Here is an 18231-nt window from a genome sequence, read left to right as displayed (position 1 = left end):
TTTTTTCAAGTCAGCACTCGCAACGCCCATTTAAAAGAAAATGAGTATGAATATCATGAGAGGCGAAGTAGAAAGGCCTGTCTTAAATAACGCCCATTTGACCTACTTCTATTACAACTCTGACAGCACTTCATTCATAGGAGCTGGGAGAGACCCTGAAGTCCTTGGCCCAAGCACATTACATATATCCTTCTCTATCTTCAACCGTTTCCCTTTGTGATGTGAATGCCTGTTTAATGTCCACTGCTCAATCTGCTCCGAAGCCCGATGGAGGTCGTCTGTAACATTCCTTCAAAGGAAAAGATGTCATGTTCAATGAGAAAAAACTACATTAATAAAGCATATAATTTCAGCTTTTATTAAGCGGTTCCCTGCCAATTGAACCTCCCTTTTCCGCATCCCCCCCTCCCCAAGTCCTCACGGAGGCCCAGTCTGAACAATGTTAGTATTATGTTAGCTGTTGGGCAAAGAGGAAGGAGAGCTGAGGGCTTTGACACAAATGGCAAAAAGGTAGCTCGCGAAGTGATTGACGTTCCTTGTTGGTGCTCTCCATTGAAAGTCATCACAGAGTCCGATTCACATAGATCACTTAAAATTCTGGAGGCGAGGCTAAGAATACTCTGTTGATACTTGCTCATAATGAGAGCCCTACATTCTCGGTGTAATGATACTGTTTGGCTTTCTAAATGGGTACACTTGAACTCTGACCCTTCACTCGCACAACGGTGACGAGGCAGTCACTTTCAACTGAATAGATGCAAATGTGTCTCAGTTGGGGTGTTCAAACTGACAGGTAAACGACTGGAGTTTGTTCTCATTGATAGAATTCATTAGAATCTATCAAAGGTGTGTTCAGTAGCTTCATAGCATTTGCCTGCAGTTATACACTGAAAACCATCAAGGAATGTGTGCAATTAACAGCGTTAAGTATCTGGATAGAAGTCAAACCCACCTTGAGCTTTCTTCAGCAAACAGGCAGATGCATGCAAGTTGTTTGCGTCAGTGTGATCATAAGACTTGGAGATTGTTATTGTTACTAGACCCTGTGCTTTGTATGAAACTGTGCTGTGTAATGCAGTTATATTTCTGCTCTGCATTTGAAAGATGATAGGAGTGGCTTGGTTTGTCATGCCAGAGTTTTCAAAAGACTCTTTGTGTTGAAGCGTTGGTCATAGCCAGAGACATCCTCCTGGTATTTACTCTAGAGTTCCTCCAGATGCTGCAAATTGTATCAAATTGGGCCACGTTAAAGCCCACTTTCATAGCCCTGATAGCTGCACCACACATCTTCATGATTCCAAAACAGGGGTTCATGTGCATCAGGGGGTACTTCTGCAGTTGCCAGGGGGTCTGTGAAAGATTGTTAAGTAGCTCAACTACTTTATCTATTAAACCCTAGCCCTTGTCTCAAGAAAAAACAATGAAAATAACATACCCAATAGGAATCAGGAATAGCTTCTCATCCTTCAGGCGTATATGCCTGTTTCTGGTCTCATTTGACAAATAAAAAGCTAAGGAATATAAATCCACTTTAAGTAAACATATTTATATTTCCATTCCAGACTAAATGAGATGCAATATAAGGGAATAAGGGAAATAATTTGATTTGGATCTCTGCCTAGTGTCATCTAAAGCTCATAGACAATATACGCATTGTAACATATAAATCCCATGGATAAGGATGCAACTTAATGTCTTCTGCTACTCTTCTGTACATTTGACAACAATACATCTTAATCGGTATAATCGGGTGGTCTCCATGGTTTGGCCAATTTTACAGTTTACATGGGGACTGTAAACCCTATTTATATACATATAGCCATGATTTATGTTCACATAGAATCCCATAAACATTAAAATAGTTAAATAAACACATTACATAATGATCATACATGACTGAATAGCTCCATGCTATACCGATAGATTAATGGCGAATGAAATGGCCCACAGTACACTATGAGATATCCACAGTTCGGTCTTAGCAAGCGGAATACTAGTGTCAAATCATATTGCCAGTTTATTAAAATGACAACTTTAAACCTGCCCGATTCAATAATAATCATCATAATTGCAGTGTAAAACTGATATAAGCAATACTAAGCATATTTCCATCAAAATGACTGATGATAAACTGTTTAATAAATACGCTGTCACAACGGTAACAACCCACAGTGATCGCTATCAATGATGATGACGTCACATTAAGTATGTCCTCCATTATTCGTAACATCAATTAAATACAACCCATATGTCAATTCAATATTTCTAAAATTAATCAAACTCAATCAAAAGTAGCCTAGTAGCAACACTGAATGACGTAATGGTTATTGTGTCTGTTCACTTCGATACGCCACCAGGTGGCCAGAGGGTGTATGAACAGGAGCGAGCAGCCAGATCCCACCAGTGAACAGTGAACGTCAGTCAAACTTGACTAATGCGACTTCCCATCAACCCACACTTTACTGTAAGAAACCGGTAATACCGTAAGTAACGTGAACAGTGTCTCTTTGACTCAAATGTAGGTACATTAACAAGGGAGTAACAAGTAAATAATGAAATATTAAATTAGCTAGTTGGCTTCATTAAACAGTAGAACCAGTTAGCTAGCACTAGTAGTATTGGATAAATAGAAGAAATAGATAGGTTAGCTAGCAAAGGATAAACAGTTTGGGAGTCAATGTTGAAGCTAAAGGGTAAACAGTGGAAATAGTCAGCAGGTAAAAGGTAATGTATAGTTAGCCTATACGATGGGGTATTAAGCTAAAAGCAAGGGGTAATACATGTAATTAGCCTATAGGGAGCTAAAAGTAATGGATTTAGTTGAAATAGCTAAACGTAATTGAATACATGGTTGAAATAGAAAAGTAATCCATAAACCGTTGAAATAGTCCACCCTCTGAAAGGAGTAGTTTGCTAAAAGTAATGGATAAATGATGAAATAGTCTAGCTAAAACAAATGCAGTCTAATACATTAGTCCAAAAATAAATTAAATTTCAAGGTTATGTTTTCGTTAGGGAGGTGTTTATCATGATGGATGCTTACTTTACATTACAGGGTTTTGCTCGTTTTACCTAATGTACTTGCATTACTTTGTGTATATAGTGAAAGTAATGGATACATTGAGAGGTCCTGTTACTGCCATTACAAAGAAAGAAGTAGTGCAAATGCAAACTTGAACAAATTGACAACATTTTGTAAAATAATAATTACTCAAACTTTATTTAATTGAAAGCCTTGTGTCAAATAACATCCAGGTAAAAATCGGTTTAAATGAACACACTTGGAACATGACAGTGTTGTGGGAGCCTTAGAAGTTCATCTGCCAACAAAAAAAACGGTTATACTAGTGCTCTGGCTACACACGTAGACCACAACATGGGAAAACAGATTAAGGCTCTGTTTGAGGACATAGAACAGAAACAGCTGAGCGGCAGCCAGCTGCTTTCTCACACAGGTCACTGAGTGGAACGGCACAGATTTGTCCGTGTGTGCCTTTGTCACCTTCTAGGATGCCGGGGTCATCGACACCAGCAAGGCAGCATGCCTGGGGGTGGAGTGAGACTTTTGGACAATCGTGTGACAAACACAGCCTCCTTCTAAACTACATTTCTCATGGTTGGAAGATGAGCTCCGCCGTGGCACTCAGCCCAAGTCTCACACGTTTACTTGGAGATCTGACAGACAACACCTCTGTCTCTTTAAAGTGTTCATCCAATAACCTACAGTTTCAGTGGTTTTGACAGGTTTGTATAGTTCCGCTGAAAAGGAGAATGAATGGGCAGACTACTAGTCTTACTCTCTGCTGCTGTGTGTTTTGGATGGCAGTTCTGTGAGTGGTTATGCATAGAGCTCAGGGACTACTCAAGAGAGAGACAGGCGTGCATCGTTGTGGGTTGAATGAGAGGCGAGAGCTAACTCTTTTAGGGTTGTTTAAGATCTTATGGGAGAAGAGAAATATGTTGTTTCCAGACAGTCAGAGGGAAAGTGATGATGCAGCATGAATGAGAGGGCAAGATGAATAGGATCTGTTACATAACCTGTTTTCCAAGATTGTGAGCTTCCCTACCTTTTACTATAGATTAAAGCATGTCTCTAAGCCTTCAAGTTGCCAGGACGCACGTTTTGCATGATGTAGTCTTCTGAAAGTTGAGATGCAGCAAATAAATTGCGTCACACTGTGCCTTCCCACTATAAATTAAATAATAAATCCACACTCAATTAATTAAAAATAATTATGGAAGAGACTGCATTAACTCAAATTATCCAGCAATCAGTGCTGTAGATTATTGAAGAAAAACATCTGGTTTGTGCAGTTTTATGATATTGCAGTAGCCTGCCAATTCAAATTTAAATGGAAGGTAACGATAACCGCAGCTGCCGTGAAGATAACTCCAATAGTCTCGTTCAAAGTAATCACGGGAAAGACACACGGCAACATGATGTAACTTGGCAGGGAGCGTGCGTGTGGGCACGTGGAACCGAGCGATGCCGTGAGTGAAGCAACAATACCGCCGACGAGGGGGAGTTTCTTCTTGCAAAGCGCATGCAATCCCTACAAAAAAAAATTCCGGTGACTTCAGATCCAAGGAGGTGGCGATATTCATGGGAGCACGATTCAAACTCTCACTTGGAGCAGGACAGCTTCAGCAGCCCTGGAGCCAGCGCGCGGCTCTCCTCTCTTTGCGCCTCGATCTCTTTCTTGGTTTCACATAAACTAAAACAGATGGAATAATGTTTGCTTAAAATAACAGTTTTTCAACGCTGGAAGGGGGGGAAATAAGCTTACAGTTTCTCACTTTGGACTGCAGTTAGGTGCTGATTTGACAACCTGAAGACATTCTGCGCAAAGTCTTACCTGGGCATTATGAAGAGGTATCCAGGTTTTTTTTTCAGTCTTGGGAGAGGATGCCGTCTTACTGAGTTCGTGTAGCTAAATCGCGGACTTTTATTTAATTTGCTCAAACTTTAGTGGCTCTCCAGAAAACGGTTAAACGCGATCTACCCTTTTACGCGGTACTTTCAAAACGTCGCAACCATCCAAAATGGACCGTGCAGGATTTGCCGTTTTGATGGTTTTGACTGTTGCACTGCTGCGACTCGGTGACAGTCACAAGGACACAACAGGTGGGAGGAAAGCGGGTGCAGCGGCAGGCCGGGCGGTCTGGAGCCAGCAGCAGTCCCGGGTGAGGAGTCAAGGTCACTCGCCAAGGAGACCAGAGGACGGTGCATCCTCTGGACCATCCGGGGAAAGTTTTCCCGGGACCGACGCGTTTAGGACTCTAGTCCGCGTGCCGAGGGCCACATCATCCCAGCGGGACGGCAAGCACATATTCAAAGCAGGGCCGGCTCATGCTGCAGACGCCTCCCGGGGAGACCTCGTCTCTCCGCCACGGGATGGTGCGCTGCGCACCGCCAGACACCCGAGCAGCCAGCAGCACAGAGACAGAGTGAACCGCAGGCAAAGCAGCAAGCCCCACTCTATCAGCACGAGGAGACTCGCTGGGTAAGAATGGCAGCCAAGTCCTGCACTGTCAACTGTATAAAGTGTTTTACTTTGCTTTATCACGCTGTTCAAGTTCACCTCATGAGCAGTACGTTTTAAGGGATTTATTGGGGCTATTTTACAGTACACTAGTCCATGTGGCTTACTGTCAAGTGGTGGTGGCCCACTTAAGCAGAATCTCCCCTAAACCAAGTCATGATGTAACATAAAGCCCCCCAGAAATGGCAGAGTGTGTTGCTCCATATCATTACAAAGCTGTGTGGATGTAGTGCATGAAACTGTCATTCAGGTGAAATAGCTGCACATCAATTAATGAAGTATATGTATTTGGTCATCAGGGTCATGGCAGGACATAGAATAATAGTTGAGGTTGAACACTGTGCTAATTATGGGGCTAATAGTGGAGACTTATAATGAACAGAACATCTGTATGATTGGGTTGAGCTGTTTTGAGACTAATGCAACACTGCATTATCACCATTTCCTTCCATTACACATAGCAGCATATTTAAATTAGAGTTAGGAGAGTGGCTGCAGACTACTTCAATGTGTGTGCCCCAGTTCTGTGCTGTTGCCTGTGGTCATGCACTGTGAGTGGTTCCACCAGAGCCTTGGCTGGTGAGCATTTGAGAATTTGCTTAGTGATCACAAACACCTGTTTCCATGATGGCCCTCTCTCAAAGCTGCAAATTCCATTTTTTTGTGTCTGTTAAACTCCAAACAGGAGGATGGGTTGTTTCCATATTAAATCACTTTTCTTTTTTGTTAATTGAACCCTGATGCAGTCAGTTCTTTTTGTTCCACAGGGACAAAGAATGATGCACACTGCACATACAATAATCAGAGGGGGATTGTAATGGCTCAACGTGGGTTACATTGACATTTCTAATTCAATATCTCTTCTGTGTGTCATAAAAGAAGCCTTTGGCTTGAGGAAATTGATTATTTATATGGGCAATTCTTGGGGGACGCCTAACATTTAATAGGGGGATTCAACAAATATGTTCACCATCTGTATAGGCATGCATATAAAGTGCACTCACCTGACTATATAAGCCCAAACCACAATAACACCCAATGAAACGATGGATAGGGATGTCGTCCAGTCCTTCATCTGCATTGTGCATGATGTAAATGTATTGTACACCATTAATAAGCCCCGATCCAACACACCTTAAAAGCCACATTTCTTATTATACCCGTCACTGTGACTTGACGTGCCGTCTATTTATAGCAGGGCATAAAGAAAATAGCTGCCTGTAGTATTGGATCCAACAAGCTTTATTGCCTTTCTTGACAATGCCAAGAAAAACAAATCCCAGTTTTGAATGAATGGGGTTCTTTGAGTTTTAAAGAAGCATAAAGGTGGTGTGACATAGCTCTTCATGAACATTAACTTATAGTAGTCTGCACGGTGATTTTAATACTTTGATTCATGAGCTTCAAATGAATCATCCGGACCTTGTTAGAGAAAGTGCATTCATGACACATTTTCTCTTGGAGTTCCCACTCAGCTTACTTATTTGCTGTACCCGGAGGCACTGGCAGCACTGGCTTCACTTAACTCTCCTTTACATTCATGTTGACTCAGTACAACTCCCCTTCTGTTTCCAGTGCACCTGTCAGACGTTTGTCTGATTCAGATAGTTCAGTGGTGAAATAATACTCCACCGCCTCATGTTCTGATTTTAAAGAAAAATATAACTAGGTGTGAACATGGTGTTATCCACATTTTAACCCGGGGCATGATCCTTATTATGTTGTATAAAGTTCTCCATTACATACATATATCCCTTGATGGAATTTGAATGTGATGACTGATGTCTTTGGCACGAGCCTGGCCTGATGTGTTTGATTTATGACAAAGCTAAGCTTGCCAGAGGGCCCAAACAACTGCGTGTTATCCCTGTGACGCCTCAGTAAGGCTCGCAGTATCTAATGAGCGCAATCCGTCCGAGGTCAATGAGTCAATTCCCGTTATCTTCTCAAATCACCATGAGTCAGACATCCACTTACTGTAATATCTTGTGAAAAGATGATGGGGCACAGCTCCATGCCAGCGCGTTGACTGTTGCCCTGAAGTTACTCTTGCGGTCTGGTGCCTTTTCATCTATCTCACTGCAAGAATTGGCCTGCGCTGTAAAAGCGGATTAAAGAGTGCAAAGAATCCAGTTATAACTGTTTAAAACTTGTCATCTTTCATTTGCTCAGTGATTTAAAGAAGATGCAGGGTGCTTTTCATGTCCTGTGTGTCTCACATAATCCCTTCAAGGCTCAGATAACTGCATTTGTTTTCCCTCTGGACTCTCGCATAACAGAAAGAGGGACTTGTGGGTCCACATTCAGATAGAGTTTCGTGACTTGCCCTGAAATTTTTATCAAATAAAATGCAATTATAGCATAATCTCCTAAGTGTTCATATCAATAGGCCAGCCACATCAGACTGATCTGAAACTAAAACAGCCTTTGCAATCAGATCAGTTTGTCATGCAAAGGTCCATTTCTCTATGGATTATGGAGAGGCCCTCTTTATTAATGGATACTTGAGAAAGTACTGTCAGTGTCTTATTTCACTGTGTTTTTCTTGTGTATGCCTTCCTTTCAGCCCTAATGTCTGTGGGGGTCAGCAGTGCTGCTCAGGCTGGGCTTTGGCATCAGGAACCAATCGCTGCATAAAACGTAAGTACTAAAAACTTAAGTATCCCATTTAGATAGGGCAACAATTTTATTCTTTGCAAACTGAGATCATACATGATTGGGAAGTCTTAAAGTGGCACACAAACACACTAACGTGCATTATGTTTATTACAGCTTTTTAACTAGAAAGCTTCTCAGACAGAGGCTTTACAATATTATACACACAGACTGAAAACTAACACAGTAAATAGCTACTAATGACTATCACGTTACGTGAAATTGCCCTATGAAAGTTTTCCTAGGGTGTTATTGTCCCCATGCCTTTTCTTTTTATTTAAAATCTTTACATTTAAGTTGTCATCGCTTAGCACTTAGCTCTCTAAGTATGGGTGGAGCTGCTTCTTTTATTTGACCACAGCAGAATTGGATATCGCTGCCAGATAATTAAAAGAGAAATAGAAGACACCGGCTGAATATGAATAATTGGCCACTTCTTTAAACAGTCTTATCAGGGCTTAACATTGACCTATTCTAAATAAGGGGCAAATTAAATACAGAAAGTAAGTAAGAAAGTCAAATGTTTTTATGTGGTTCTTTTTTGCAGACATATACTATTAAAAATACATTATACAACATACAGAAATGGCTATAACTTACACCAAATGAACGCTTTACTTGTCTTGTTTCAGTTTCACGTTTACAAGCATTGTGTGCTGCAGACCGAAATAACAGGCTGCAATTGGAGCTTTTTTTGAGAGAGTTATCTTTAAATTTTACGAGTGACGTAAAACCCACACGGCAGCTGGCATCTATCTATCTATCCAGCAGCTAGCTAGCTAAACTTCTGTTTGACTTGTTTACTGTTCTCTCTGTTTCTTTCTGCTAATTATGTCCCTCTCTCACAAACACACACACAAACTCACACACACACACACAAACACACACGCACACACATTTAACACACATTTCAGCCAGTTGATTACACAACGAGCTGATTGGCCCCAGCAGCCTCCTAATTAGATCTCCTTCCCTCCTGCCCTGCGCAAAACCTTCTTCCATTTTTTTCGCAACTCCCAGCTAAAGACACACTTACCAAGGTGCAAATTACATCTAACGTGGAGCTGCAGTTACTCAAATTATAAGGGTAAATACTTTTAATCTGCCAGAAAGTAACAGGTCCAGTTTAACATGCCTGTGTTAAACAAGGCAGTGCATCTGAGCAGGTCAGGGATCTGTCCAACCATCTGGACCCTCTTACAGCTTGGCCCTCACCCAGTCTGACTGGAGGCTATGCTATCATCAGCTGAGTGAAGCCCCACGGCCGGCAAGGTGCCAACACAAAGGTCCCAGACTGGATCTGGGACTCGAAGCCCCCACGTAGAAGACCTCCGTGGAGGAAAACCGGCTCAGGCTATCTTTATTCTGTCCCCGCCTGAGGGCCAAGCTGCTTTATTAGATGGCAGCATGAAAAAACATGTTCACAGTGGGGGAAAGAAAAGGAACAAACGTGTCGGCTGGAAGCAAAAGTAAAAACACATCACGGCTGAGCTGCGTCTAGGAAATTCTCGCTGAAGGGATTGAAGTAGTGTCCAATATTAAAAGTGTCAGCTGCAGGCTTCACCCGCGAGGCCGGATTGGGTGTCTACAGTTATGGCTTCCTAACAATACGTCCTTGTTCAATTGGGTTGAGCTCAGAGCAAATATATGACAGGAATTGGATCACTTGTTGTCCAGGGAGGGCGCCTACACGTCTTTAAAAATGTGTTTATAAAACAGTCTACGTCCGGGTCTCTGCGGGTCTGGTTGGAGGTTGTTGTCTGGCTCTCTGAAGCCTCCGCTCTGCCCAAGTCCCGGAAGGTTTGGAACCGACTGTCTGTTTCCTACTTCAGGATGGATGGTTAACAGACTTGTTTGCGTGTCAAAGTAAATTCTGTGTGCTGAAAATAGCCGACGTTGTGTGATCAAAAGCTTTGATCCATGAAGAAGAACATTGCTGGTGTTTATATCTCTTCTAGTAAAGTTACCAGCTGTTAGTAGAGATACACGTTCATAGGTTTTACCCAACCAATACTGATTTTATTAATGGTGGCCGGGAACCAAGTGTGTGTGTGTGTGTGCGCGCGTGTGTGTGCGTGTGTGTGTGTGTGTGTGCATATGTGTGTTGTGTTTTGCTGGTAAAGTGAGGCCAGGTGTTAGCTTGGCTCTATTTCCATCTTATTACTTGCAAGCAGGAGCTCCCGTCGAGATGAATGCAGCGTCTTGTTTTTTTGTTCACCACTTATTCCCCTGTGTTGAGAGTCACATCTGTTCATCAACAAGTATTGTTGCAGGGATGAAGAGCAGAAAGTGGCCATATTGTAGCCTTGCCTCGTCCCAGCACACCAGTAGTCTCTTCTTGATTAATAATACAAGAATGTCTGTCAGCTGCGTTACAGTAACCGTTAACACTGTCTTGACACATAAGATTTTCATGTAATATACGGAAGATGTGTCACCAAGATATCAAACCCATCATTCATTCTCAATGGCAGTAATAGCAGGCCGTGGGAATTTTGTACACCTGACAGTAATTGCCAAAAAGAGAAAACAGCAAGTTGTTACGGTAAATATGCACCATTGGCAAATCACTGCAGAAATCTGTTTACAAAATACTGAGTTGCTTAGCTGTGTAATTAGGATGAACATTTGAATTGCTTTAGTGTAAATACAGTAACCCCCAATAAGGTGCAGAGTACAGTGTAGAATTACTGTTTTGAAGTTTTAGTTTACAACATTTCTTGGAAAAAGCAATTAAAGTAAGACCTCTTAAAGCCAGTGTTACTGGAGAATATATTTGAATTGTATCTGCTCTCCTTTGTATCTGCTTTCAAAGGCTTCACTCAGATCTTTGCACCTTAGAATGTGTCTTCAACTCATACCGAGCTGTTAATGGATTATTGGATCGGCTATCAGGAGACAGCTTAAGTCAGAGCTGCAGTGAAGATACCTCTTAGCTTTACAACAAGAGGCTGTGCTTCCTTTAGACACAGTTTTGCTTTGAGCTAAAATATCAATTTTAGCACGCTAACGACCTTAGAATGTCAATGCTGACAGTGATGTTCAGCAGATATGTTTACAATATTTAGCATCTTAATGTTTAGCAGGCCAATATGAGCACATTATGATGAGGAGTGCCGTTTGTTTTTTATCAGACAAATTGATACATAAAGATCTGGAAATCCGTCCAATAGTTATGTCACTAAAAACCCCATGATGTTAGCATGTCTAAAAAACAATGCTAGGTGTTAGCGTAGCTCATATTGCCAGGGTCACTATACATCAGAGTTATGTTGGGTTGCTCTGGCTTCTCCAGTCGACATGGCTGTTTTAGTAATTGGATTAATGGCATGGTCTACCACACACAGAGCGAACAGAGTGTTCGGGATAATATAGAATACCTCTTAACGGGGACTTCAGACTCCCTGCAGCACAGACAGGAACTGGCTTTACATCTAACCTGAGCTCAAAGTGCTCCCTAAAGTGCACGCTTGTAGGTTCAGAATTCATTTCACCACGCTATGCATCACGCTAATTTGGTGAAAGCACGCGATACATATGGCAACTTGCTGCAGCCAGCAGTGAGAGCACGACCCTCAAGAAAGAGTCCATGGATGGCCTTTGATGTACACCCCTCGCTGTCTGAGAGAGTGTAGATGAAAGGTGCATCATTCACATGGAGGAATACAGTTGTTTTCAGTCTCTTAAGCAGTGATCTTTTAAGCGGTGATTGACAGAGTGCAATGCGGTAGAGAGGAGTTTCTTCTTGATTGCCTTCCAGCTTTTTTTGGCCTGCTGTGCTGCTCAGGGCCCCATCCCAATCCTAAAATAACTCATCATGTAGAGAATCTCTTCTCTCTCTCTCTCTCTCTCTCTCTCTCTTTCTCTCTCTCTCTCTCTCTCTCTCTCTTTGTCGCGCTTACCGTTTACCTCTCCATCACAAGGTAACTTTCCCTCTCTTACTAAACAAAATATATAGCATGTAGCATGTTCATTGCATTATCTTACCAGTGTAGTTTGAGTATGATTGAAGGCCTCCAGTGCTGAAGAAGCAAGTAAGTCCTGTTCAGAAATTGACGGTTCACTTTGTTTTGTTAATTAATTAATGAAATAACAGTATGATCTTAGCGAATGTATAAAATCCACCTTTTTTTAGGTTATTTGTTGAATCTATCTCACAGTTAGTCTTTTGATCTTGAGTGTGGAACACATTTCATCCTCATTTTTTCCTACATGTGTGAAGCAGCTGGACAACTATCAAGGACATACATGTGTGAACGTTTTCTGACCTCCAAAACAGTACCCAAAAATGCAGGTTCACCATCTTCACCTAATAGATACAAGCCGTCTCAGTTTGCGTTGTGTTAACCTCCCCGACACACAACTGAATATCCACATTGGACACGATCAAGTAAGATTTGCTGTCTGCTTCCAGACAAAAACTCATTCTGAACCTTGGCAAGTAGTTGTGGCAAGAAGTTGGCTCAGTGAGAGATATTCTACACTCTTATCTACCCTAGTCATGTGCGTATGTTTTCAATGGTAGAAAAGAGATTTATTGTGCATAACAAGTGAATGAATGAACTGTACTGTTCGTCTTCTGATGTGCAATGCATGCAGCTGAAGGTCATGAGCCAGAGTCAAGCACATGATGCAGCGTTTGCACCTTGACCCACTGAGTGACCAGGACATCCATAGCAGTGCTAAGTGCATCAGTTTTTCAGCAGAGTTACTGTAGGCATGATGAGTCTATAGCCTGTGGAAAATGTGCAATTTTTTTTTTTATCTACAGACTCTCAAAGTGTACTTCTCAGTTTATTTGATTAAGTTTATGATGATATCTCACAAACTAAATCTTACATTTGTCATGATTATTCAGCATTGAGGCATTCAAATCACAAAAAAAACTATGTTCCCAAAGGTTAAAAGTAAGAAAGAGAAAAAGAGACAGAACACCCTTGAGAACCATTCCCTCTGAGCAGCGTCCTCAGTTTTACAAGAACAGGAGGAGTTGTTTTTTTTATAAATGCAAGCATTTCTGGTGACTTCATTGAGCCAGGGTTGAAATTACTGCTGCAGAGACAGCCACAGAGCTCTCCTCAGCTTTATATGTCGTGTGTGGATTTGTGGGGGTTGCACAGTTCACAGTTCAGGGGCATAACACTCCCTGGGCAGCCCTGCAGAGAGTTATGGCCCATTAGACAGACCCTGTAATCAATACACACCCCATTGGCCCAAAAGCCATCATTAACATAGATGCTGGACAGTTCGCTCAACGTTTGTCTCCCTAAAACCAGAAGTGCTGCTTTCTCCACTCCAGCTGGTGTGTCTGTTTGTAGGTTGCTATTGGGTCCTGTTTAGGCCTCGTGCGCCACATGTTTTTCTAATTGCTACCATAGACGAAAATGTGGTAAAAATGATGTATTATCAGCGTCTGGACCAAGACGTCTTTCTGTGTAGTTTTTCTTTTTGTTTATTTGAATTTCTTCATTCATGAGCTGTTATAATACAGAGATAATGAAGAAGTAGATTGCAGTTGGCCAAGTAAAGCTATTTTTCAACAACACTTCTTTCACACTGTCATGATGCACAAAAGAACATCTCTCAGCAGTGAGCCTAAAAAGCAAGACTTGGCTTGATTGACACTTACAAAGCAACATTAACAACCAGCACCCTTCTCCTTCAGTCACACACACGCTCGCTGAGGCCACAGTGTTGTTAAGGCAGCCCATGCCCCACCATATATCATGGCACCCTCCTGCTTAAAGACCATATGGAAGTTGTTGGGATGTGATCCCTCAGGAGGATGGGGTTTGTGGCTTTCTGGTGAACACCACGTCTCACAGAGTCAGTTTTACAAGTTGTGGGCGCACGCCCCCAGATCCAGATATTCTCCACAGAGCGACCCAGCATGTGGCTCATTAGAAGTTGAATGTAGGGGTCTGAGGAGTGCGGTGCATGGAGGCACGGTATAGCGTGTCTGAAAGTAATGTACACAGTGTCATGGGTCAGCTGTAGGTTAACAAAAGGCCCCCACGGAGCTGAGGTGAGTTAGGAGGATAAAAACTACAACTACTGTATTGGACCAAAAAGCCCACACTGATGGAAAAATGTGCATCAATGACAGCGGCACCTTAATCTGGTGAAATATTATCCTTGTAAGATTTACCACAAAGAGAAAATAAAGGATCAGTCAGCGTCAGGCTCACTCCCTTCTGGTACTGATTAGAACAATAGAGAAGTTTCACTCTCAAGTTTGGTTTTAGGCAGCAGGAAAGGATAGCACTTGAACTGGCAACCATGTGGAAATCACATGTTGTAAAGAGATTAACACTCACTTGAAATGATTAGCATTGAGAGGCAATTGTATTAACTGCTCAATAGACCAATTCTTACTTCTTCAGTGGATAGCGAGTGCGGATGAGCGGCGAATTTCTCAGCTTGTCTTTCCTCGCTGCCACGGTCCTAAACACTTGACCTGTTTCATGAGATCTGTCAGGTTTTGTGGTAACTCCTAAAAAGAGGCTCCTGCTGTCATCACAGGACGTCTACCAGACTACTTATTCAGTCTTTTACAGTTATCTATGTGTAGTTTGGTTGCAGCAATTCTTCTAGCCTGTTTTAAAATAAATTAAGGTTTTAAGCTTTTGACAAACATTGCATTCACATATTTAGACACACATTCTACCTGCAGCGTTAACATCGTTATAGTTTTGTGCAGTGATGATGTTTTGGAGGCCAGCCCAGACTTTAGCACCGCACTGGTTCCCTCAACAAAAAGCAAATGGGACTTTTTCATTGGTTTTGGATTATTGCTCTTTGGCAAACACAGTTGTATGATGCCGACTAATTTTGTTTTGGAAAATGATCTTTAAAGATGAACACCATTTTAACTATAACTAATTGTTAGCTTAACTATAGTATACTATAAGTACTATCAAAGGTTCAAACTATAAACAAACCACATCACAATCACATGAGCGCAGGTATTCACAATGAGGCTGTCAAGGCGGAATAATTGACATACGGACGCTTTCTAGTATCATTTCGCCACCTGACAGCAACAGCCTTTTTTTCAGACACATTAAAGCGTTCAAATTCCCAAGAGGGATATTTACTGACTTATTTTATATCGTAGAACAAAACGTGTTAACCACAGATCTTATTTCAGGCACCTAACCAAAAACCCATTTAAAAGAACATTACCTTTAAGACAAGGTAACTTGAGGTACAAAAATACTAACTCATTTCCAGGGTTTAGACACATTCCCGCATCACACTATTATGACCTTCAGAAATGACCACACTGAAATAGCCAGTTACTGTTACCATAATTTCTAATGCCATTTAATCTTTCACTGTTATTTCCCAACTTCTTGTCTCTCAGTTACAGCGTTGAAAGGGCCTTTAGTTGAGCCTTTTGTTAAATTCTACTGAATTCTAATCTTCAGAGCAGCTCCCAGCCTCTAAATCTCATAATAGCAAATAGCTCAGCATGTAGAGAGTCCTTTCCAAGATTATTGCGATTATGCTTTCATTGTCAATATTATTTTCAGAAATGTCAAGTTACCCCTGGTAGCACTGTTGACCTGCGTAAAGTGAGGAGATTTCTCTACATGTTTGAGTTATGTCAGATATTGGTTTCCAGTTTCCCCTTCTTGAATGAAAAGACTGTAAAGATTCGATGGGTTGTGTTACTCTGAGTCAGAGAGAGGGGAAGGTTAATCTCTGGTGGATTGTAATGTAGTGGAAACAAGCTTTAAGTTGGAAATTAGAGTCCAGTGGAGGGGGGGCGAGATTTTACCGAGATATACACTCACATGCAAGCCGAAGCTAACTGTAACCCACTAGAGAAATGATGGACAATATTTACATCAATAAAGACCCTGGGGTTACTTTAATATACATTCAGAATGACTGTGTGATTGCCTCAAGTCCAACCAAGAACTTTGACGATGGTAATAACTTAGACAAGTGATTGATTAGCTCCCAAGTGAATGCTTTTTGGAAAAGAATGGCTTCTTGGTTTAACCATTGCAGTCAGGCATTTATTTAGACCTTGTTAAACTGTCCTTATGTATCTTAACTTTGACAGGACTGGAAGGAGAAAAAATACCCAGACCTCAAATTCACTCAAGTATGAGGTTGAAGATATTTTTGCTAAGCCCAAAGAAAGCGCTAGTTGCATATTAATAGTATTTTATTACTGATTGGTTTGGATCAGCATGTTTGTTTGGAAGGTTCAAAGCTGCCAACTACAGTCTCCTATTTTCAGATGACTGGATCTGAACACAATCTTCCAAAACTTGGCCAGTCCGTCTTAGTCATAATTAAGGCTGAAGTGTCAATGCCAGGAATGTTTGCCGTTTCTCCTCTTTTATTTCCAATGGATTTCCATTTTATTATTACTCTCGCAAAGTAATAATTGCTGCGCATATTTGTGAAATGGATGGAATGTGAGCCAATTAGTTTTAATGATGTGCAAGACAAATCTGCATGACAGCAATTACTGTGACAATGTGTTCAACAGCCCAGAGGCAGGGCCCAGAGACAACACAGACAGGCAGTGGCAGTGTGTGCCGCGGCCACGCAGAGGGCTTCATGTGGGGCACATGTCTGGCCCAGAGTCACTGACCTGTCTTTTCTAACGCCAGCGCAGGCCAAATGTTTGTCTGGTGTCAGTTCTGGGCCTCACAGCTGGGAACGGGTCACACGTCACTCGATCGAACACGTATTCCAGCGTAAGCCAGCCACGAACCTCCATTTATTGGGTTATTGTTCTGCCCTGCGCTGTTTCTCATTTCATTTCAGGCAGTTTATTTGAAGAATGCAGTTTCACACATTACTGAGTTCTTCCCCTGCAGCATAATGTCACAGGAATCTGTGGCCCATTTGATCCACGGCTTCATCCCCAAACTTGAAGTTGAACAGACTCCGGACAAGGCGGTGGCACCCAGCCAGCCTGTACTTTAGTTAGATGATGGATTTTACTCCTTGCCAAACAGAGCTCAGGCGATTCCTATTTTATCCCATGATGGAAAATTCGGATCACATACCAAGTTATACAAATCCACAACCACATTTCTCTAAATGTGTATGCTTCATCAAAAAAAGGGGGCTACATTTTCCTCAGAGCAGTTAAAACGAAATGCTTGAGTGAATTGGTTTGCTTCGCCATAAAGCAGAAGAGAGTGGAGATCGTCTGGTATATAATCCTCAATTTGTTGGTTTTTCTCATTATGCAGCAGGCTTACAACGCGTAATGTCGTGGTCTTTCAATTAGCATACATCATGATCTGAGAAGAGTAAAACACAGAGCTTAATTTGGCTTCCATGGTTTACTGTGGAAATGAAAGTCTGACGCTCCAGTTGTTACGCAGCGCTGTCATGTTTTCTTGTGTCACTTCAGTTTTGAGCTTGTGTCATCAGGAGCAGCATTTTCAGGGTCCAGTGTGCTTTCACTCAAAAGAAACATGAAGTGGCCCCAGAGTCTGAGCAGAATGGCAATAACAGGAAGCGTGCAGCAGGTAGAGCGCTATTCGCACCCAGTGGGTCCCTCTTCGACTGCCAGCGCTCTTCACTGCCAAGAGCTGTGGCAGCGTTCCTGCCTGCGATCTGTCAGTGTCCACAGCATCTGTGTCAATAGCATTCCATAGCCCTGTTGACAGAGTGCCGCTGTTTGCTTTAGCCACCACCGACCAGTGGCCTGATTTACTGTTTGAGGACAATGTCATAAATCCTCAAGTGCCGTCTACGACATACATTTGTGTCACAAGATTGAGAGGTTGTTTACTTTAATTTGCGTACCGCAGGTCTTTCAGATTCTGTAGTGTGATGTGAAGATGTGTGTGTGTGTGTGTGGTGGGGTGGGGGGGTTGTTTTGTAGAGTGACACCGATAATTTTTTCCATGACCACAAAATGACCTCAGCGCTGTGTATTTGTAGACTATTGATACATATTATGCACACATTCATCTTTTAAGTACAGTAAGCCGCTTCAAATTTAGTTTGTTTTTCAAGTAAAATATACAAGCCATTTCTTTGATGAAGTGTC

At 41.9% G+C, this 18231-nt stretch overlaps 1 protein-coding gene across 1 annotated transcript in view; it reads left to right on the top strand.

Annotated features, from left to right (window-relative positions):
• The first annotated feature begins 2467 nt into the window (after positions 1 to 2467).
• The window catches only part of LOC137787476 (latent-transforming growth factor beta-binding protein 2-like), a 76544-nt gene continuing 60780 nt past the window's right edge, over positions 2468 to 18231 (top strand). Inside the window, exons 1-3 of the mRNA XM_068579956.1 lie at positions 2468 to 2483; positions 3510 to 5504; positions 8110 to 8183. Coding sequence (XP_068436057.1) covers positions 5044 to 5504; positions 8110 to 8183 — 535 coding nt within the window. The 5' untranslated portion in view covers positions 2468 to 2483; positions 3510 to 5043. The remainder of the gene's footprint in view (positions 2484 to 3509; positions 5505 to 8109; positions 8184 to 18231) is intronic.

The sequence above is a fragment of the Clinocottus analis genome, unplaced genomic scaffold (assembly GCF_023055335.1).
Source record: "Clinocottus analis isolate CAN_PGR_092001 unplaced genomic scaffold, fCliAna1.0.p SCAF_17, whole genome shotgun sequence".
NCBI classification, from domain to species: Eukaryota; Metazoa; Chordata; class Actinopteri; order Perciformes; family Cottidae; genus Clinocottus; species Clinocottus analis.
Note: the sequence above shows the minus strand (reverse complement) of the source record. Positions and strands in the feature narration are given on the sequence as shown.